This window comes from Sebastes fasciatus, chromosome 8, assembly GCF_043250625.1.
Source record: "Sebastes fasciatus isolate fSebFas1 chromosome 8, fSebFas1.pri, whole genome shotgun sequence".
Classification (NCBI taxonomy): domain Eukaryota; kingdom Metazoa; phylum Chordata; class Actinopteri; order Perciformes; family Sebastidae; genus Sebastes; species Sebastes fasciatus.
This window is the reverse complement of record NC_133802.1, coordinates 27,918,098-27,934,518: the sequence shown is the minus strand read 5'-3', so window position 1 is coordinate 27,934,518 and position 16,421 is coordinate 27,918,098. Positions and strand designations below refer to the sequence as shown.

General features: G+C 38.7%; 2 protein-coding genes across 2 annotated transcripts; both read left to right on the top strand.

The window, feature by feature from the left end:
- Positions 1-758: 758 nt before the first annotated feature.
- LOC141773091 (charged multivesicular body protein 4c-like) lies at positions 759-7,729 on the top strand. Its single transcript, XM_074644776.1, has 5 exons — positions 759-1,170; positions 3,088-3,265; positions 4,185-4,299; positions 4,821-4,944; positions 6,349-7,729. Exons 1-5 carry the CDS (start codon positions 987-989, stop codon positions 6,411-6,413), a joined length of 666 nt encoding a protein of 221 aa, XP_074500877.1. The 5' UTR covers positions 759-986; the 3' UTR covers positions 6,414-7,729.
- Positions 7,730-10,268: 2,539 nt separating this feature from the next.
- Positions 10,269-16,421, top strand: eif2s2 (eukaryotic translation initiation factor 2, subunit 2 beta). Its single transcript, XM_074644775.1, has 9 exons — positions 10,269-10,428; positions 12,102-12,285; positions 12,411-12,508; positions 12,660-12,789; positions 12,877-12,977; positions 13,574-13,722; positions 13,828-13,884; positions 14,037-14,122; positions 15,002-16,421. Exons 1-9 carry the CDS (start codon positions 10,414-10,416, stop codon positions 15,175-15,177), a joined length of 996 nt encoding a protein of 331 aa, XP_074500876.1. The 5' UTR covers positions 10,269-10,413; the 3' UTR covers positions 15,178-16,421.

Below are 16,421 nucleotides of genomic sequence, written 5' to 3'. Positions count from 1 at the left end.
CCAACAAGCCCCGCCCCCCTCGTCATCGGCCAACATGACGTCATCGGGCCTTATCCAGGAAGTGGAAAAAACATCAACAATCCTTCAGGTTTCAGGCGATAGGGCGAAGTGTCAGTGGAGCCTAGCAGAGAGCTAGATAATCTAAGATTTATTTATTTATTTTTTATTTATTTTATGTTGGATTTGTTTCATCTCTGTTGTCCTTTTTGTTTGGCATCGCTTTTTGTTTATGTTTTTCGCTATGTTTCATCTACATGTGAGTGTTTCTAATGTGTTTCCTTCTGTTACTATACTCTGTAATCTACTCTACAATTTTTTTAAATGATTAATTCACAGTCATAATATATATATATATATATATATATACCTATATATATATATAGGTATATATATATATAGGTATATATATACATAGCATTTAGAAAGGTGCCAAATAAAAGTATAGCTTTTATATTTTAGCTTTTTATTTATTAAAATAATTATATATATATATAGTATTATTATTTTTTTTATTTATCATTTTTTTTCAGGAAAAGCTAATATATATATATATATATATATATTTATTTTTTTATTTTTTTATTTTTTTCAGGAAAAGCTATACTTTTATTTGGCACCTTTCTAAAGGATCTGTGGTTGTATCATTATTATTATTTTTAATATTCGTCTGCATAAAAATCTTATCAATAAGACCTTTAATTACAAAGTACCGAAGTAATATACTGTAATAAAGTAATATATTGAGTGCTCCAGTTGTCCAACAGATGGAGACAGAGATCATACAAACACGTCATCGTCCAACATGACGTCATCGGGCCTTAACCAGGAAGTGAAAAAACATCAACAACCCTTCCAGGTTTCAGGCGACAGGGCGAAGTGTCAGAGGAGCCTAGCAGAGAGCTAGATAAGATACGATTCTCACGGGTGGTTCTGTTTTTTTATATATATATAATTAGTGTACGTGTAGCTCCCCCTCCCTTTAGATAATGTCGTTGTTTGCTAAGATCTTCGGAGGAGGAGGAAAAGGAGGAAAAGGACCGAGTCCACAGGAGGCGATCCAGAAGCTCCGAGAGACGGAGGAGATGCTAACCAAGAAGCAGGAGTTCCTAGAGAAGAAGATCGAGCAGGAGTTGCAAATCGCCAAGAAGAACGGCACAAAAAACAAAAGAGGTGAGGAATCAGTGTGTATTATCAAACACGTGCTTCACTTTATCATTTACTACCTCTAAAACAAGCACTAAAGCTAACTGTTAGCAGCTAAGTTGGCTAACTTTGAACTGTTGGCAGCCTCGGTATCCCGACCACAGCTACCACCAGAGATCACTGGAGGTTATGTCTAATTGTGTGTGAGATTTCAGCTTATTATTGATTTAATATTGACTTGTTTACGCTGAGGTAACCTTGTCTTTCCCCCAACATTACTGTGGTGGTGGTGATTCACGTTTTTCATTGATAAGTGGCCATTTAAAAATGAAAGAGGTGTGGCAGAGTGGTACAGCTAGAGTTAACTACAGCAGAGAGAGACTGGTGATAAAGCTCAGTGTGTCAGGACAAGGGTTGCATATGTTAAAAGGACCTGATAGGTGGGCGTGTTTGCACCTTGGACAGAAGTCTGGATAGAAACCTCCAGACCTCCAGCTACCTGAGATATTATTATTATTATAGAAGGTAATAAAGCCAGAAAACAACTATAAAGACCCACAAACTTAATGTTGTTTATTACACTAATGCTGGGCAATATGAAAGCAAAATAGTAAAGTAACCAGAAGACCCTTAGCATTAATACAACATACAAACATGGATAGCACCTGTTTGTTGAAGTAAGAACTGATATGTTGTTGGTAAAGTTTGACTTTTAAAGGCCTGAGAATGGCTGCTGATGAAAGCTCATGAATGTGGTGGGTTGGTTGTTGAATTTATTATGATTTATTACTTGCGTGCAAATGGACATTTAGCTAGAATACATGAAAATGTCACCAAAATATAAGATAAATCCTCTGGGATCATGAATATCCATAGTGTATGGGTCAAATTGTGACCCAACAGTGGTGCAAAACAATAGGTTTAGTCAGTTTCATCAACATTTAATATTTCATTCATTCATTCATTCATTCATTTCATATGTGTATTTCATTTCATATTCATATGTGCAATAATATGAACCTAAACATTTATTCAGACTATTTCTTTTTAATATCTTGTTTTTTTACTGCTTACTTACTTACTTACTATATCTTATTGTTTACTTGCTTATTTATTAGATCTTGTTTTGTTTTTTACTGATGCCTCTTGTTGTCTGCACTGTACCCCTTTACTGCTGCAATCCTGCAAATGTCCCCGCAGTGGGACTAATACATGATTATCTTATTCTATCTTAATCTCGTGCCAACCCGGCCAGTAGTTGTTGTAATATGTTGCTCTGGAATGAAGTGCTGGAGTAAGAAAAGCTGATGGTCAGACTGACCAATGGATTGATTTATGTCACCACTAGTGACCCAAAAAATATAATTTGTTATTGCAATGATATAATATAAATCTATAATGCCATGCCAAGAAGTTGCAGACCTCTTGGCGTAACAGTGCATTCCAAAAATAGAAAGTTTTGTTCTTGTACTTTGCTTGAATACTTTGAGTACATTGTTCTTACTTTAACTAAGGTTGACAGCATGAGTCAACCTGGTATGACACTGTCATGACACTGTCATACCAGTGACAGTTTCACTACAGCCTATCAGGTGTGAGTTAGTGGTTGTGGTCATGTGACTACTGTGGCTGATTAATTTCTACTTTCCGTCTCCTCAGCCAAGTGCCTCTCCCAAGCTATATCTAATTGTCACTAACATAGTGGATTAGTGTGGCAGCATCTTATTCATGATTCCACTCAGTGGTGGATCTGAAAGCACAAGATACGCTGACGACTATTGCAAATGTTTAACCACTTATTCAGGCTGTCGTTCCTGTTAAAGGACAAAACAATCCCCATGATTCACAGTTTCACTTCACTTTCATTGAATATACTTTCTACGCAATCAATCTATTTTTGTCACATACTATTCATCCTGACTCCTTTTGTCTTTCTCTCCTCAGCGGCTCTGCAGGCTTTGAAAAGAAAGAAGCGGTATGAGAAGCAGCTCGACCAGATCGACGGCACGCTGTCGACCATCGAGTTCCAGAGAGAGGCTCTGGAGAACGCCAACACCAACACTGAAGTGCTCAAGAACATGGGCATCGCTGCAAAGGCCATGAAGTCTGCCCATGAAAACATGTAAGAGCGAGCACCCGGTCACTGATTAAGTTCGATTGATTGATGGATTGGACTGAAGTGAAGCCTGTTAATAAATGCTGCTTTTTAATTACCTTTATGGGACTATAGGGAGGGGAAAAAAAGAGTCAGTCTGTTCTAAATCAATAGAAAGATTTTGAGGAGTATGCTGCGCTCGTAACAAAATACAGAGGATTTGACCCAGTAATACCTCCCTAATCCAATCCCATCAGCACCAGATGTTATTATGTCATCAGTGACAGGCTCAAAAATAACATTAAAAATATATAATAAAAAACAGGCATTCATACACATTTCCTCGCCAAAATGCTAAAATACTTCTTACTCTGCCAACTTATCAGAATGTATAGGTAAATGACGCTGGGTTAAATAACGCTCCAAACTTACGCTAAATTTTGGTGAGGAAAAACTGGTATGGCCATTTCCAAAGGGGTCCCTTGACCTCTGACCTCAAGATATGTGAATGAAAATGGGTTCTATGGGTACCCACGAGTCTCCCCTTTACAGACATGCCCACTTTATGATAATCACATGCAGTTTGGGGCAAGTCATAGTCAAGTCAGCACACTGACACACTGACAGCTGTTGTTGCCTGTTGGGCTGCAGTTTGCCATGTTATGATTTGAGCATATTTTTTATGCTAAATGCAGTACCTGTGAGGGTTTCTGGACAATATTTATCATTGTTTTTTGTTGTTAATTAATTTCCAATAATAAATATATACATACATTTGCATAAAGCAGCATATTTGTCCACTCCCATGATGATAAGAGTATTAAATACTTGACAAATCTCCCTTTTAAGGTGCATTTTGAACAGATAAAAAAATGAGTGATTAATTAATTGTAATAGTGCATTCTGTTTTACTCCCATATGAATCGTCCTCTGCTTGCTGTTTCAGGGACATCGACAAAGTGGACGACCTAATGCAGGACATTACAGAGCAGCAGGAGCTGGCCCAGGAGATCTCTGACGCCATCTCCAAACCTGTCGGCTTCGGAGAGGAGTTTGATGACGTGAGCAACGCTTTTCAGATATTAAATTTTGTTCCTCCCTGTTTAACATCCAGTAATAAACGATGGACTGATGATAACACGGGGTTAACCCAGTAGAGCAAAGTTCAGCTGCGTCCTCTGTGCTGCCCAGCGTTGTTTTGAGACCAACCAGGTTAAACACAGTTCATTGACCTCTGTGTTTCTTGAGTCATTACGGCTGCCTTATTTTTGAATGGTCTTATTCAGACCAACTTCACCACAACTGATGGTATTCAGTCATTGAGGAACAATAAGAATGAATACGCTCTTTCTCAAATTCTCAGTCAATTGTCGTGAAATATTTTGTCTCGGCGAGACGTTTTACTCACCAAGTGAACAGACGCACAAGATTAGGACCAGATTATACCACCCCTCATTATGAAAACAAAAACAACATCTTATATTTAATCTGTATTGTTTTACTAGGATCAATATCTGTTTGCTTTTGCATGAATTAGTTTGTGATTATCCTCATCTTGAGTGTTGTTTGCTGTCTTTGTCAGGATGACCTGCTGGCGGAGCTGGAAGAGCTGGAACAGGAGGAGCTGGACAAAAACCTGCTGGAGATCGGGGGACCAGAGAACGCCCCCCTCCCCAACGTGCCTTCTACTTCAATATCCAGAACTGGTAAGAGACTTTTAAATAACTGATACAACAACTCTGTGGGCCTGACTGCAACATAGTTCTTTTGTTAAAGGAATAGTTTGACACTTATGTAAATATGGTTATTCGCTCTCCGGCGGAGAGTTAGATGAAAAGACTTTATGGGGTGTTATATGCCGGACTATTTCTCGGCCTTGCACAGTTTCCAGGTAACCGGTGGAGACGCCATGAAGTTATTGGTCAAGGCCAAGAAATAGTCCGGCACACGGTCATTGTTGTGAAATGCGGCACACAGACATGAAGCGGAGGGTTTATTTCGCAATAATGACCCGCTAGCTGTACATTATCACGCTTATTACACGGCTACTTACTAAAGAAATCAAGAAATTTACACAAAAACGGTCCGCCAGAGTCCAACATCAGAATTGCGCCCATAGCAACGGTCTGTTATACATAGCAACGGTCTGTGTAAACACTGAGTAAGTGGTACCAGACAGTAAGAATATGAAATATATCATGTAATCCCTGACTATTTTTAATTTAGCTTTTAATTTAGCTTTTTTAGCTAATTTAGCTTTTAAAAAATAATATATCTTAATATAAGGAAAATCTGCCATGGTGGCTGACGACCTGAAATTTTTACCTCCACAGGCCACAGCACAACATTTCCTCTGTATTTGGCAGATGGAAAGTGCTAATTTAATTTGCTGGAAATAATTATCAGAAAAAAAAACTAATTGAATTTTCCTACTTGTCAGCCGGTAATGTATCCTCCAACCCTAGTACAGACATGAGAGTCAATCTTCTCATCTAACTCTTGCCAGAAAGCAAATAATCATATTTTCCAAAAATGTGTAACGTTTGCTTCAGCTCAAGCTGTTAATGTTGAGGTTTGAGGTCGAGGTCAATCCTGGTTCAGGATGAGGTCTGGAAACCAGCTGAGATCAGCTAAAAAACCCATCGGCTATCATTCTGACGACGGATAAGCCTCTGGGGGCAAGGGGCTAGATTTCTGGGGTTCTGGTGCGCTGCGCATTGTTTACAGTCCGATTAGCAACTTGAGATGCGAGACTGGAGTTGAGAGAAGACGTCTATTACCGGATTTTTTCACAAGTAGCCAGTTTACAAGCTCATTTTAAACCAATAAAAAGCTAAATCATCGTCCGACGGTAGCCATTAGGTTCCCAGATTGCATTTCAGCCAAAGCGTTCCGCCTCTTTTGAACGTTTCTCAAAGCCTGCTCCAACTTGATTGGTCGTTACAACTCGGACAACAAACGGAAACCAGAACGCTTCCGATGCCAAAAAAGAGGCAGATTCTACACGTGAATTCAGAATCTGTTTACAGAGATGAAGCTAAACACAACTGTACCGATTCATTCACATCTCTCTCACAACTGTTATTTCTGTCTTTTCACCCCCCAAAAAGGCAAGAAAGAGGAGGACGAGGACGACATGGAGGACCTGCAGCGCTGGGCGATGGAAGCCATGTAAACGCAGCATCTGCCACATCATACCTGCATCAGAGAGGGAAGAGGAAGGAGCAAGGAGGGATGAATGGACATGATAGTGATGTTGTGTATGAGTATATTTTTGTGTGTCTGAGGTGAGCTGACTTTATGTAACACTACGAAAAAGCAAAAATGCTGTAGAAAACTTTGTTTTCCCGTCCCCTTCACGGATACAGAAACCCCTGGGTGCTCCGCAGACAAGCCAGTCGGGGGCTTTTATATTGAAGCTCTTATCACTGTACTTTGGCAACCTAACATCATATAATGTCACCTAATAGTTTTACCCTCAATTTTAACCCAATACTAGCACTTATTGGTCACTGTACTGCACGGGCAGGGCTCTTTCAGCGCCCACAGAGTTCATATTGAGGTGTATTACTGTGAGCTCTGTAGGTACGATAAAGGAGATTTCAGATTAGTGTTACAGGCATCGTGGCGTCGCTAACGTCACTGGATGGCAGGGAAGTTTAATTTCATGGGGGTCTAAATCCTCAAAATCTGTTTCACATGTTTACCTGTGTTTGTGGCGTTAAACTGGCTGGATGTTTGTTTTTGTTTTTTTCCCTTATTGACAAAAATAACAGTCCTTAGCTCTCTTGTTTTTTTTGTTAATGCTGTGGAAAATAGGAGAACAGCTGAGCATGAGCTGGATGAAGAAGCTACGAGCTGTGTGTGTTTGCCAGAACCTCTTTCTTTTGTTTCAGGCTGCGTGCTTTGTCCCTTTCCCTCTTCTTCCTCCTCTTCGCCTCCTGTCGCCGTTTCAGCGACGTCCCCCCCTCACCAGTGGTTCTTGTTATTTGGTGTAAATATCCCAAATGTGTCTCTTTTTATATACTGTATTTCTGCCATCACGGAGAGGTCGTGTTGGGGTTGTGTGAAGCATGCAACAATGGGGGAAATCACAATACAGATCACAACGCACAGCTAGAAAGAGAGATGTTAAACCTTAAACAGTTTCATCCTGCTCTGCCTGTCTCGGTCCTTCCCATGAGGGGTTTTTGTTTCAAATTGTATAATGTTGAAAAAAATAATAATAATAATAATAAACTATTGTCACACCTTATTAACTGCATCTTGAAGGAGATGGTGGTTTGTAAAAGATTAGATTGTAGTCAATCTACAACATTTTGAAGTTTAAAGAGTTAATTCCTTTAGTTTTTCAAAGTCATTATGTGCATTTTTTACATAGAAAAAAAAACATAACACAAGGACGGATGGACAAGCATGTTTGCATTTCTATGTTTTATTTATCCAGATGAGAATATTATTTGCAAAATCATTAAAGGTTTTCAATTCTTTTATTGTAGTTTTGTCTTTTATAATAAGCCCATATAGGTGACGTCCGACAGTTACTGTCAAAGAAAAGCAGCAAATCCTCGCGTTTGAGAAGCTGGAGTCATCAAATGTGTGTCATTTTAGCTTAAAAACTTACATAAAAGATTCATATTATGCTCATTTTCAGGTTCATACTTGTATTTTGTGTTTCTACTAGAACATGTTTACATGCTGTAATGTTAAAAAAAAAACTTTATTTTCCTCATACTGTCTGACTGTCTGTCTGTATTCATGCTCTGTCTGAAACACTCCGTTTTAGTGCATTTCAATGGAATTGCAACGGAATTGCGTTGCTAGGCAACAGTTTGGGTCCATGTTTGCTTCCTGCCAGCTGATGTTATTTACATACACTGCAACAGGAAATAAACTGGTACCCATTGAGAATGTTTAAAACCGTGTGATAATCTATATATTGTATATTTGTGACATCACAAATGGACAGAAATCCTAACGGCTTGTTATAAACGCACAATTTCTGAATACAGGCTGTGTGTTTTTCTCCGTATATTGAGCGGTTTGATAGTTTAACAGTATTTATATAGCACTTAAACCTGCTCTATAATATAAAAGATGAAAATCTATTTTTTTTACAATATGGGACCTTTAAATTGGATTAAAAAAATACTTTCCAATGAACTTTCTGTCGATCAACTAATCGATTAATAGGGAAAAACATTCTAGTTGTAATTCAAACCAATGTTATTCACATCACCTGTCAGTGGTCATAATGTTATGGCTGATCAGTGTACAAGTTTTAGATTCAGGGCTTTAATGTCAACCAGTTATGTTTATACTGTACATGCTAACAGGTGTACACTTCTGACTGTCTTGCTCAATAATGTATGAATTTTTAGAAGGACATACTGTAGCATCGGGAGGGAAGAGCAGAATAATTGTGATTATCCTGAATATACAGCTACATACATACACAATGATATTGTTAATAATAAACTTAATGATTATAGCACTTTTAAAAAAAAAAAAAAAAGTAAAATACTAAATAAAGATGGTAGACAATGATAAAAAAAAACCATTTATAATCAGTCTACAAGTTACACAACATGGAACAAAAGGAACTACACATGAGAAAAAGAAAAATAAGTAAATTAAAACAGTATAAAATAATAAAAAATAATCAATATAATACAGTTTAAGAGAATACATTTATATGTAAGTAGTGTTTAAGAAGTGATTTAACAGATTAAAGTGAATTCAGGCCACAAACCCTGTTTTGCACACATAAATAAACTGTCAATTTGTCAGTTTTTGTGATGGAACAGATCTATCATACCTCTACAAACTCATAATGTACATATTTAGCAACAGTTTTTTTTATTTTATTCACAAACAACATGGTAAACAAATACATAAACAGATAATGTCAGGGATCAGAGCACTGACAGAAATCATAAATCAGTTCATAAAAAAGTTATAGAGGTTATATAGATTTAAGGTTTTAATAGCTTTTCTATTTTTAGAATATAGGCTATGATTGGATTAATGTATTTGCTTGAATTCATTTTCAAATATTAAAAGGGACGGTTTTGGAATTTTTGTATTTCTGAATATGAGATTTTGCAAGTAATAAAATCAAATTAATGATATAATATGTATTTTTTTGGTAGAAGAGTAAGTAAGGAAACCACACAATACATTTTCATAGGAAAGGGAAAATTCTGAAATCAAAACATTGGGAAATAAATGTACAGACATCTTATTTGGCAACAGTTTTTTTTTAATTATTTTGGAATGGCAGTATACATAGTAACAGCAGAAAACATTAAAAACATTTACATACAGAAGAAGCATAGCGAAAACATAAACAAAGAGCTGTGCCAAACATAAAAGGACAACAGAAATGAAACAAAACAAACATAAAATAAAAAAAGAGACCATATAGAGTACGACAATAATTTCACTTAAAAACTTTAAAGGTCCCATATAATAAAAAAGTGAGATTTCCATGTTTTTTTTAAATTATAAAGCAGGCTTAAGTCCTATATAAATACTGTGAAAGTATGGAAACGCTCAATCCACAAGGAGACACACACAGCCCGTATTCAGAAACTCTGCATTTGAAACAAGCTGTCAGGATTTCTGTCCATTGGTGATGTCACGAATATACAATATTTACCCTTCACACAATTTTAAACATAAACATTCAACATGTGTCCAAGTTTATTCCTGGTTGCAGTGTATGTGAATGTCATCAGCTGACAGGAAGTAAACATGGACCCAAATTGTTGCCTAGCAACGCAATTCCGTTGCATTCCGTCAAAATGCGCTAAAACAGCGTTTCAGACAGAGGGGTAAATACAGGCATATTCAGGCAGACAGTATGAGGAAAATAAAGTTGTTTTTTTAACATTACAGAAACACAAAATACAAGTATGAACCCGAAAATGAGCATGATATGGGACCTTTAAAGATATTGCATACATTTAGCAACAGTTTGTGTTGTGCAGTGTTGCTCTTGAACACCCAAATGAAACACTACGTCGCAGAGTGCTGACCTCAGGACTGTGCGACTCCACGCTTGCGCTCTGCGGATCTAACGCTGATGCAAGAACATTTCTCGGCGCAGCATTGTGGGGACTGATCGAGGGACACAAAGTAGCCTGATTTCAGTCACTAATCAGCCCGCAAACATGTCCGGAGACGAGGTGAGCCATCTCGGGTTATCCTCCCTTTAGTCTGTGTTGATGTGAGACGTGTTGTGGTGAATATAGATGATGAATCAGGTCGGATCGGTGTTAGTTGATGACTTTGGGCCTCAGTCTGTCTGTTCTCCTCCCAGCTCTCACATGGCTGCAGCTAGCTAGCAACCGGCTCAGACCGGCTGAAATGACTAGAAAACACCACACCGCTGTATCACGATCTATCGCATCGTGGAGATTATTAATTACTAATTTAATTTCTCAATCCGTCCTGTCACAGCTGGATGCTCACATTAAAGGGTTGAAGTAACGAACGCTAGTTAGTTAGCCAGCTAGGCGTTAGCCGGCTGGTAACTAAGCTGCGGTGCTAACGGCCAGTGTTCTAACGGTCGCTAACGGTCAGTGTTCTCTACCAGGAACAAAAAGCAGCCGTTGACGTTACTGTGCTTTAAACGTTAACGTCAACGGCTGCTCTGTTTGGTTTATAACGTTAGTTGGACATATTCGTATAATATAACTGCCAGAATTATGCTGGTCAACATTATTAAAATGAAATATCACAAAATATGTGTTTTTCTAACATGCTTTAAATTAATTTAACGTTATTACTGCAATTTTAACGGTCAGTGTTTTAACGGTCGCTAACGGTCAGTGTTCTCTACCAGAAACAAAAAGCCGTCGTTACTGTGCTTTAAACGTTAACGTTAACGGCTGCTCTGTTTGGTTTAACGTTAGTTGGACATATTTGTGACTCGTTACCGATATTTAACTGTCAGAATCATGCTGGTCAACATTATTAAAATGACGAAACACTAAATATGTGTTTTTCTAACAGGCTCTAAATCAATTTAACGTTATTACTGCAATTTTAACGGTCGCTAACGGTCAGTGTTCTCTACCAAAAACAAAAAAGCAGCCGTTACTGTGCTTTAAACGTTAACGTCAACTGCTGCTCTGTTTGGTTTATAACGTTAGTTGGACATATTCGTATAAATATAACTGTCAAAATTATGCTGGTCAACATTATTAAAATGATATATCACTAAATATGTGTTTTTTTTCTAACAGGCGCTAAATCAATTTAACGTTATTACTGCAACTTTAACGGTCATTGTTCTAACGGTCGCTAACAGTCAGTGTTCTAACGTTCGTTAACGGTCGGTGTTCTCTACCAGAAACAAAAAGCAGCCGTTGACGTTACTGTGCTTTAAACGTTAACGTCAACTGCTGCTCTGTTTGGTTTATAACGTTAGTTGGACATATTCGTATAAATATAACTGCCAGAATTATGCTGGTCAACATTATTAAAATGATATATCACTAAATATGTGTTTTTCTAACAGGCTTTAAATCAATTGAACGTTATTACTGCAATTTCAACGGTCAGTGTTCTAACGGTGCTAACGGTCAGTGTTCTCTACCAGAAACTAAAAGCAGCCGTTGACGTTAACGTTACCGTGCTTTAAACGTTAACGTGACCAAATGGATACGACTGATTTGAAGACATTTTAAAGAAAACAAAGTTATGCATCAAACTTCCTGTCAAAACATGAATATCAATAATCACAGAAGTGGAAGCTAGGAAAAGATCGAAGCAGTCGAGCAATTGGTGAAAAACAAGTTATTAAAGTTAGTTAGAAACTTTTCTCAGTTTTAAAACTTCTTTTCCTCTCCTTCAGATGATTTTCGATCCCAACATGACCAAGAAGAAGAAGAAGAAGAAGAAGCCCTTCATGCTCGATGAGGAAGGACAAGAGGGGGGCGGAGGAGAAGAGACTAAAGAAGTGGAGGCGAAGGAGTTAGAACCAGAGATTGGAGACGAGAAGGAGCTGGAACTGGATGAAGATGAAGTCAGGAAGAAAGGTTGGGATGAAAATAGAGATGCCTCAGTGCATGTTCCTCATGAGGGATGTTACATCGTACTTTTAACCGCCAGCCTGCATTCAGTGTGAATGAACCACAGTTTATTTTCTCTCCTCTTCCTCTAGAGCCGTCCGATGATTTGAACGACTTGAACTTCTTCAACCAGAAGAAAAAGAAGAAGAAATCCAAGAAATTTGATAATGAGGTCGAGGAGGGAATAAAGGTCAGTCACTGCAGAACCGCAACCAGTTTTTCTTCTTTCTATCTTCTTTCTTCTTGCCTTCCCATCACTCTCCTGTCTCTCGTCTTAACCACATTAACACGGTCATTTCTCACCTCCTCGCTAAATTTCACTTCTCGTTGGTCCGAATCAGGAGCTGAAAATTGAAGGCGAGCAGACGGAGGTGGTGGAGGAGGACAACCTGGACCTGATGCTTCCCACCAAAAAGAAGAAGGCAAAGAAAGTGGACTTTGATGAGGGAGAGCTACTGGAGAAGGATGACGGTGAGAAGAAGAAGTCACCTCATGTTTAAAGCAGAGAACTAAAGGAAGACACGTGTGTAATCATATTTTTGGATGGTATGTTTCCAGCTTTGGAGGACGATGAGGGGAAGAACAATGATGGGATCTCATTCAGCTCCCTCACAGGACCGACCTGGGCCGGCACTGAAAGAGACTACACTTATGATGAGGTAGGATGGCTGGAAACACACACACACACACACACACACACACACACACACACACACGTGATGCAGATGAAAAGCCTTTTCATCCCCTCAAATATCCTACTTCCTTGTTATGTATGCACAAGCGGTAAAAAAAAAGTTGCATCAAACCATGGAGCGGGAAAAAGAGGAAGAAAGCTCATTTCTTACCATCTTTATTTCCTGTAAACTGGAACAAATACAATACTGTCCGTTTTAGACGTCCATCGTCTGTTTTTATCCGCCTTTTTGGAGCTGAAAAGCTCCACAATCGCCCGCGGGCGTGGCTCGCTCGCCAGCCGGCCAGTGACGCTCACAGACCGGCTACAGAGCAGCAGAGTGGCGAGGGAAAGAGCAGCCTCTTACGGGGCAGAGATATACCTGCTGAGACAACATGAGCCTTAAGATGAAGAATAATAGGACTTGCAAAATCCATCAATATGAATTTTACATGTTGCATTATCAATATATTTTTTTGTATATTTCTTTAAAAATGACATTCTGTCCTCTATAAAGTGAACAATTACAAAAGTTTCTTGAGATCTTTGGTGTAACTTTTTGCATTCTCTTCTCCGTGTCAGCTACTGTACCGAGTCTTCAACATCATGAGAGAGAAGAACCCGGACATGGTGGCCGGAGAGAAGAGGAAGTTTGTGATGAAGCCTCCTCAGGTGGTCCGAGTGGGAACTAAGAAAACCTCCTTCGTAAACTTCACAGACATCTGCAAACTGTGAGCCTCCCACTCCCCCGCCTGGCACACTCCTCTCACTTTGTTACTAATAATACATGATCAAAGTGTTATCTACAAACTGACCGTTCATGTTCTTCATCACAGGTTGCATCGTCAGCCTAAACATCTCCTCGCTTTCCTGTTGGCTGAGTTGGGAACAAGGTATGTTTTTGTATTTACAATCATGAAATTCATGAATATACAGTCAGTCAATTTTAGGCACTAGTTCCTGAAATGAAAGGAAACATTTCTGTGTGCGTTGATATGAAAGTTTAATTTGTGTTTTTGCTTTGTGCCTTTTTTTCTGTTCACAGTGGTTCCATAGACGGAAATAACCAGCTTGTGATCAAAGGCAGATTTCAACAGAAACAGATAGAAAATGTGTTGAGAAGATATATCAGTAAGTAGCAATTAAACCTAGTAATTAACAATTAATTATTGTAAATGTTAATCCAGTTTGACTCTTCAAATGAACACTTTGGTTTTAAGATAAATTGCAACGTTATTGTGATGTGTTCAAATGTAATCTCGTAAAAATACGTTTTTGGTGAGAAACTTGAATAAATCCAGTTGTTTGAAGGAGATGTTTTCACAGCAATATAACATAGATATTAGAGAGGAGATTATGACCTGTTGAACTTCCTAACACTAGCTCTGAGCAGCTTGCCAAGATTTTTTTTTTAAATCAAAGCAGATATTTGAATAATCATAATCATTTGAATTGTGTGGTTTTATGCAAACAACCACTATAGATCACAATAACAAAATACAGTACTGTGTACAGTACCCTCCCACCACAGAAAAATAGGGCTTCCCTGGAAGCTATGGTGTTATTTGAACACTGTTATTTACCATGTATATAATGTTTTTTGTGTAAAATATATTGAACATTGAATGACAACAGATCTAAAATATTATTCTTTCATTTAGCGCAGAGATTTCAAAAGTAGCAGGCATTGAAAAAAGTTAATTTCAGACCCTATATAGGTTTGTGTGCAACAATAAACTGATGATTAAACATTATTTATTTAACTATTTAATGGTTTGTTAACAGTAAAATAACTATTGACTAAGTTTAATTAACTATCAATTTGACATTTATAAAGGATGGTTATTATAAAGTGTTATCTCTTATAAGAGTGCGATGCTAAATCTGTTTGTTTCCAACATTTAATTTATGAGTTTCACATGTTGTACTTCTCCACCGAGAACAAAAGAACATCTAAAAGAACATGCAGTGAGTACTGAAGTGCTAATAAGTGTCTTCTCACCCCCGCAGAGGAATATGTGACGTGTCACACCTGCCGCTCCCCAGAGACCATCCTGCAGAAGGACACTCGCCTCTATTTCCTGCAGTGTGAAACGTGCCACTCCCGCTGCTCCGTCGCCAGCATCAAGACCGGTTTCCAGGCTGTGACGGGCAAGAGGGCGCAGCTCCGCGCCAAAGCCAACTAAAAGACCACCGAAACTGGGCTCCCCCCCCTCCTCTCTCGGCCTCCCCTTTCCCCTCAGAGGGGCCGGAGCTGGGGTCGGACGCCCCCTTGATTCGCTAAAAAGACTCTGAATCGAACTGCGGGAGGGTTTGGCTATTGTTAAGTTGTGTCGTGGCCTGACCGGGCAGGGAGTGAGAGAGTATCTAAAGCTGACAGATTGGGTTCAGGCACCGTAAGCAGATGATGTGTACCACATACACATGTTGGATGCATTTGATTTGTTGTCTGGCTGATGAATCCTCCACCTCCTAGGTTGTTTTTTTTCTCATTTGCTGTGATTCTTGGTTCGTGCAAGAAAACCCTGATTTGACATGGCTTCCTTCTAATTCTCTCCTCTCCCACTTTACATACACCAAACATGAATATTTCTTTGGATGAGGAACACATTTCCTCATGCAACTAGCCAAACTGTAGTTAAACTAAGTTGATCCACAAAGACAGAGCTTAGTTTACTCCGTAGCCGTGTGGCTCATATGATCACCTCTCTGTTCTTGAATTCCACATCGCTTAAACTGAAGATTGTGTTCCTGATTCTGTTTCTGGTCCGGCCCTAAATCACAAAACTGCCAGTCCAGAATGTTCTGCTCTAGCTTATCAAAGATAGAAATCAGAATCGCCGGGCTGGAATGCATACAGTAACTAGTCTGTGACAGGCTCCGAACACAGACCTCGTTTTAATCATCTTGTAGAAGGAGACGACCATAAAGTCAAACAACAAGGGGTTGATAGACGTCAATCGAGAGGTTGTTTGTGAGGCAGACATAGAAATTATTCAGTGTGTTTGTGAGTGATTTTGTGGAATTGATGAGCAATTGTGTACTTCATTATTTCCTCCTTCTGAAGTTAAGATCAACACATTTTATCAATCGGTGGAGATTTGATGTGAAAATGAATTTTGTCAAGAAGAGCAGGTTTCTTTTGCTCATGCCGGTCCCCTAACACAAACACCCAAACGCTCCCCTGTTAATAACAGCTTCTGAGCAGGCAACTCAGATCAGTCTCCTCTAACAGGTCTTCATTTTCAAGAAATTTACACCTCAAGCTAGCCAGAATATGTAGAGTTTCATTCCAATGCCACTGGATACTACACAATATACATGACATTGGTTCTGTTCTTGTTTGAGAAGAATGTGGATAAGAAGGACTGGCTGGAATAATTTTAAACCTGGTTTTTACAAAAATAAAATATTCTACTCTCTCTCTCCA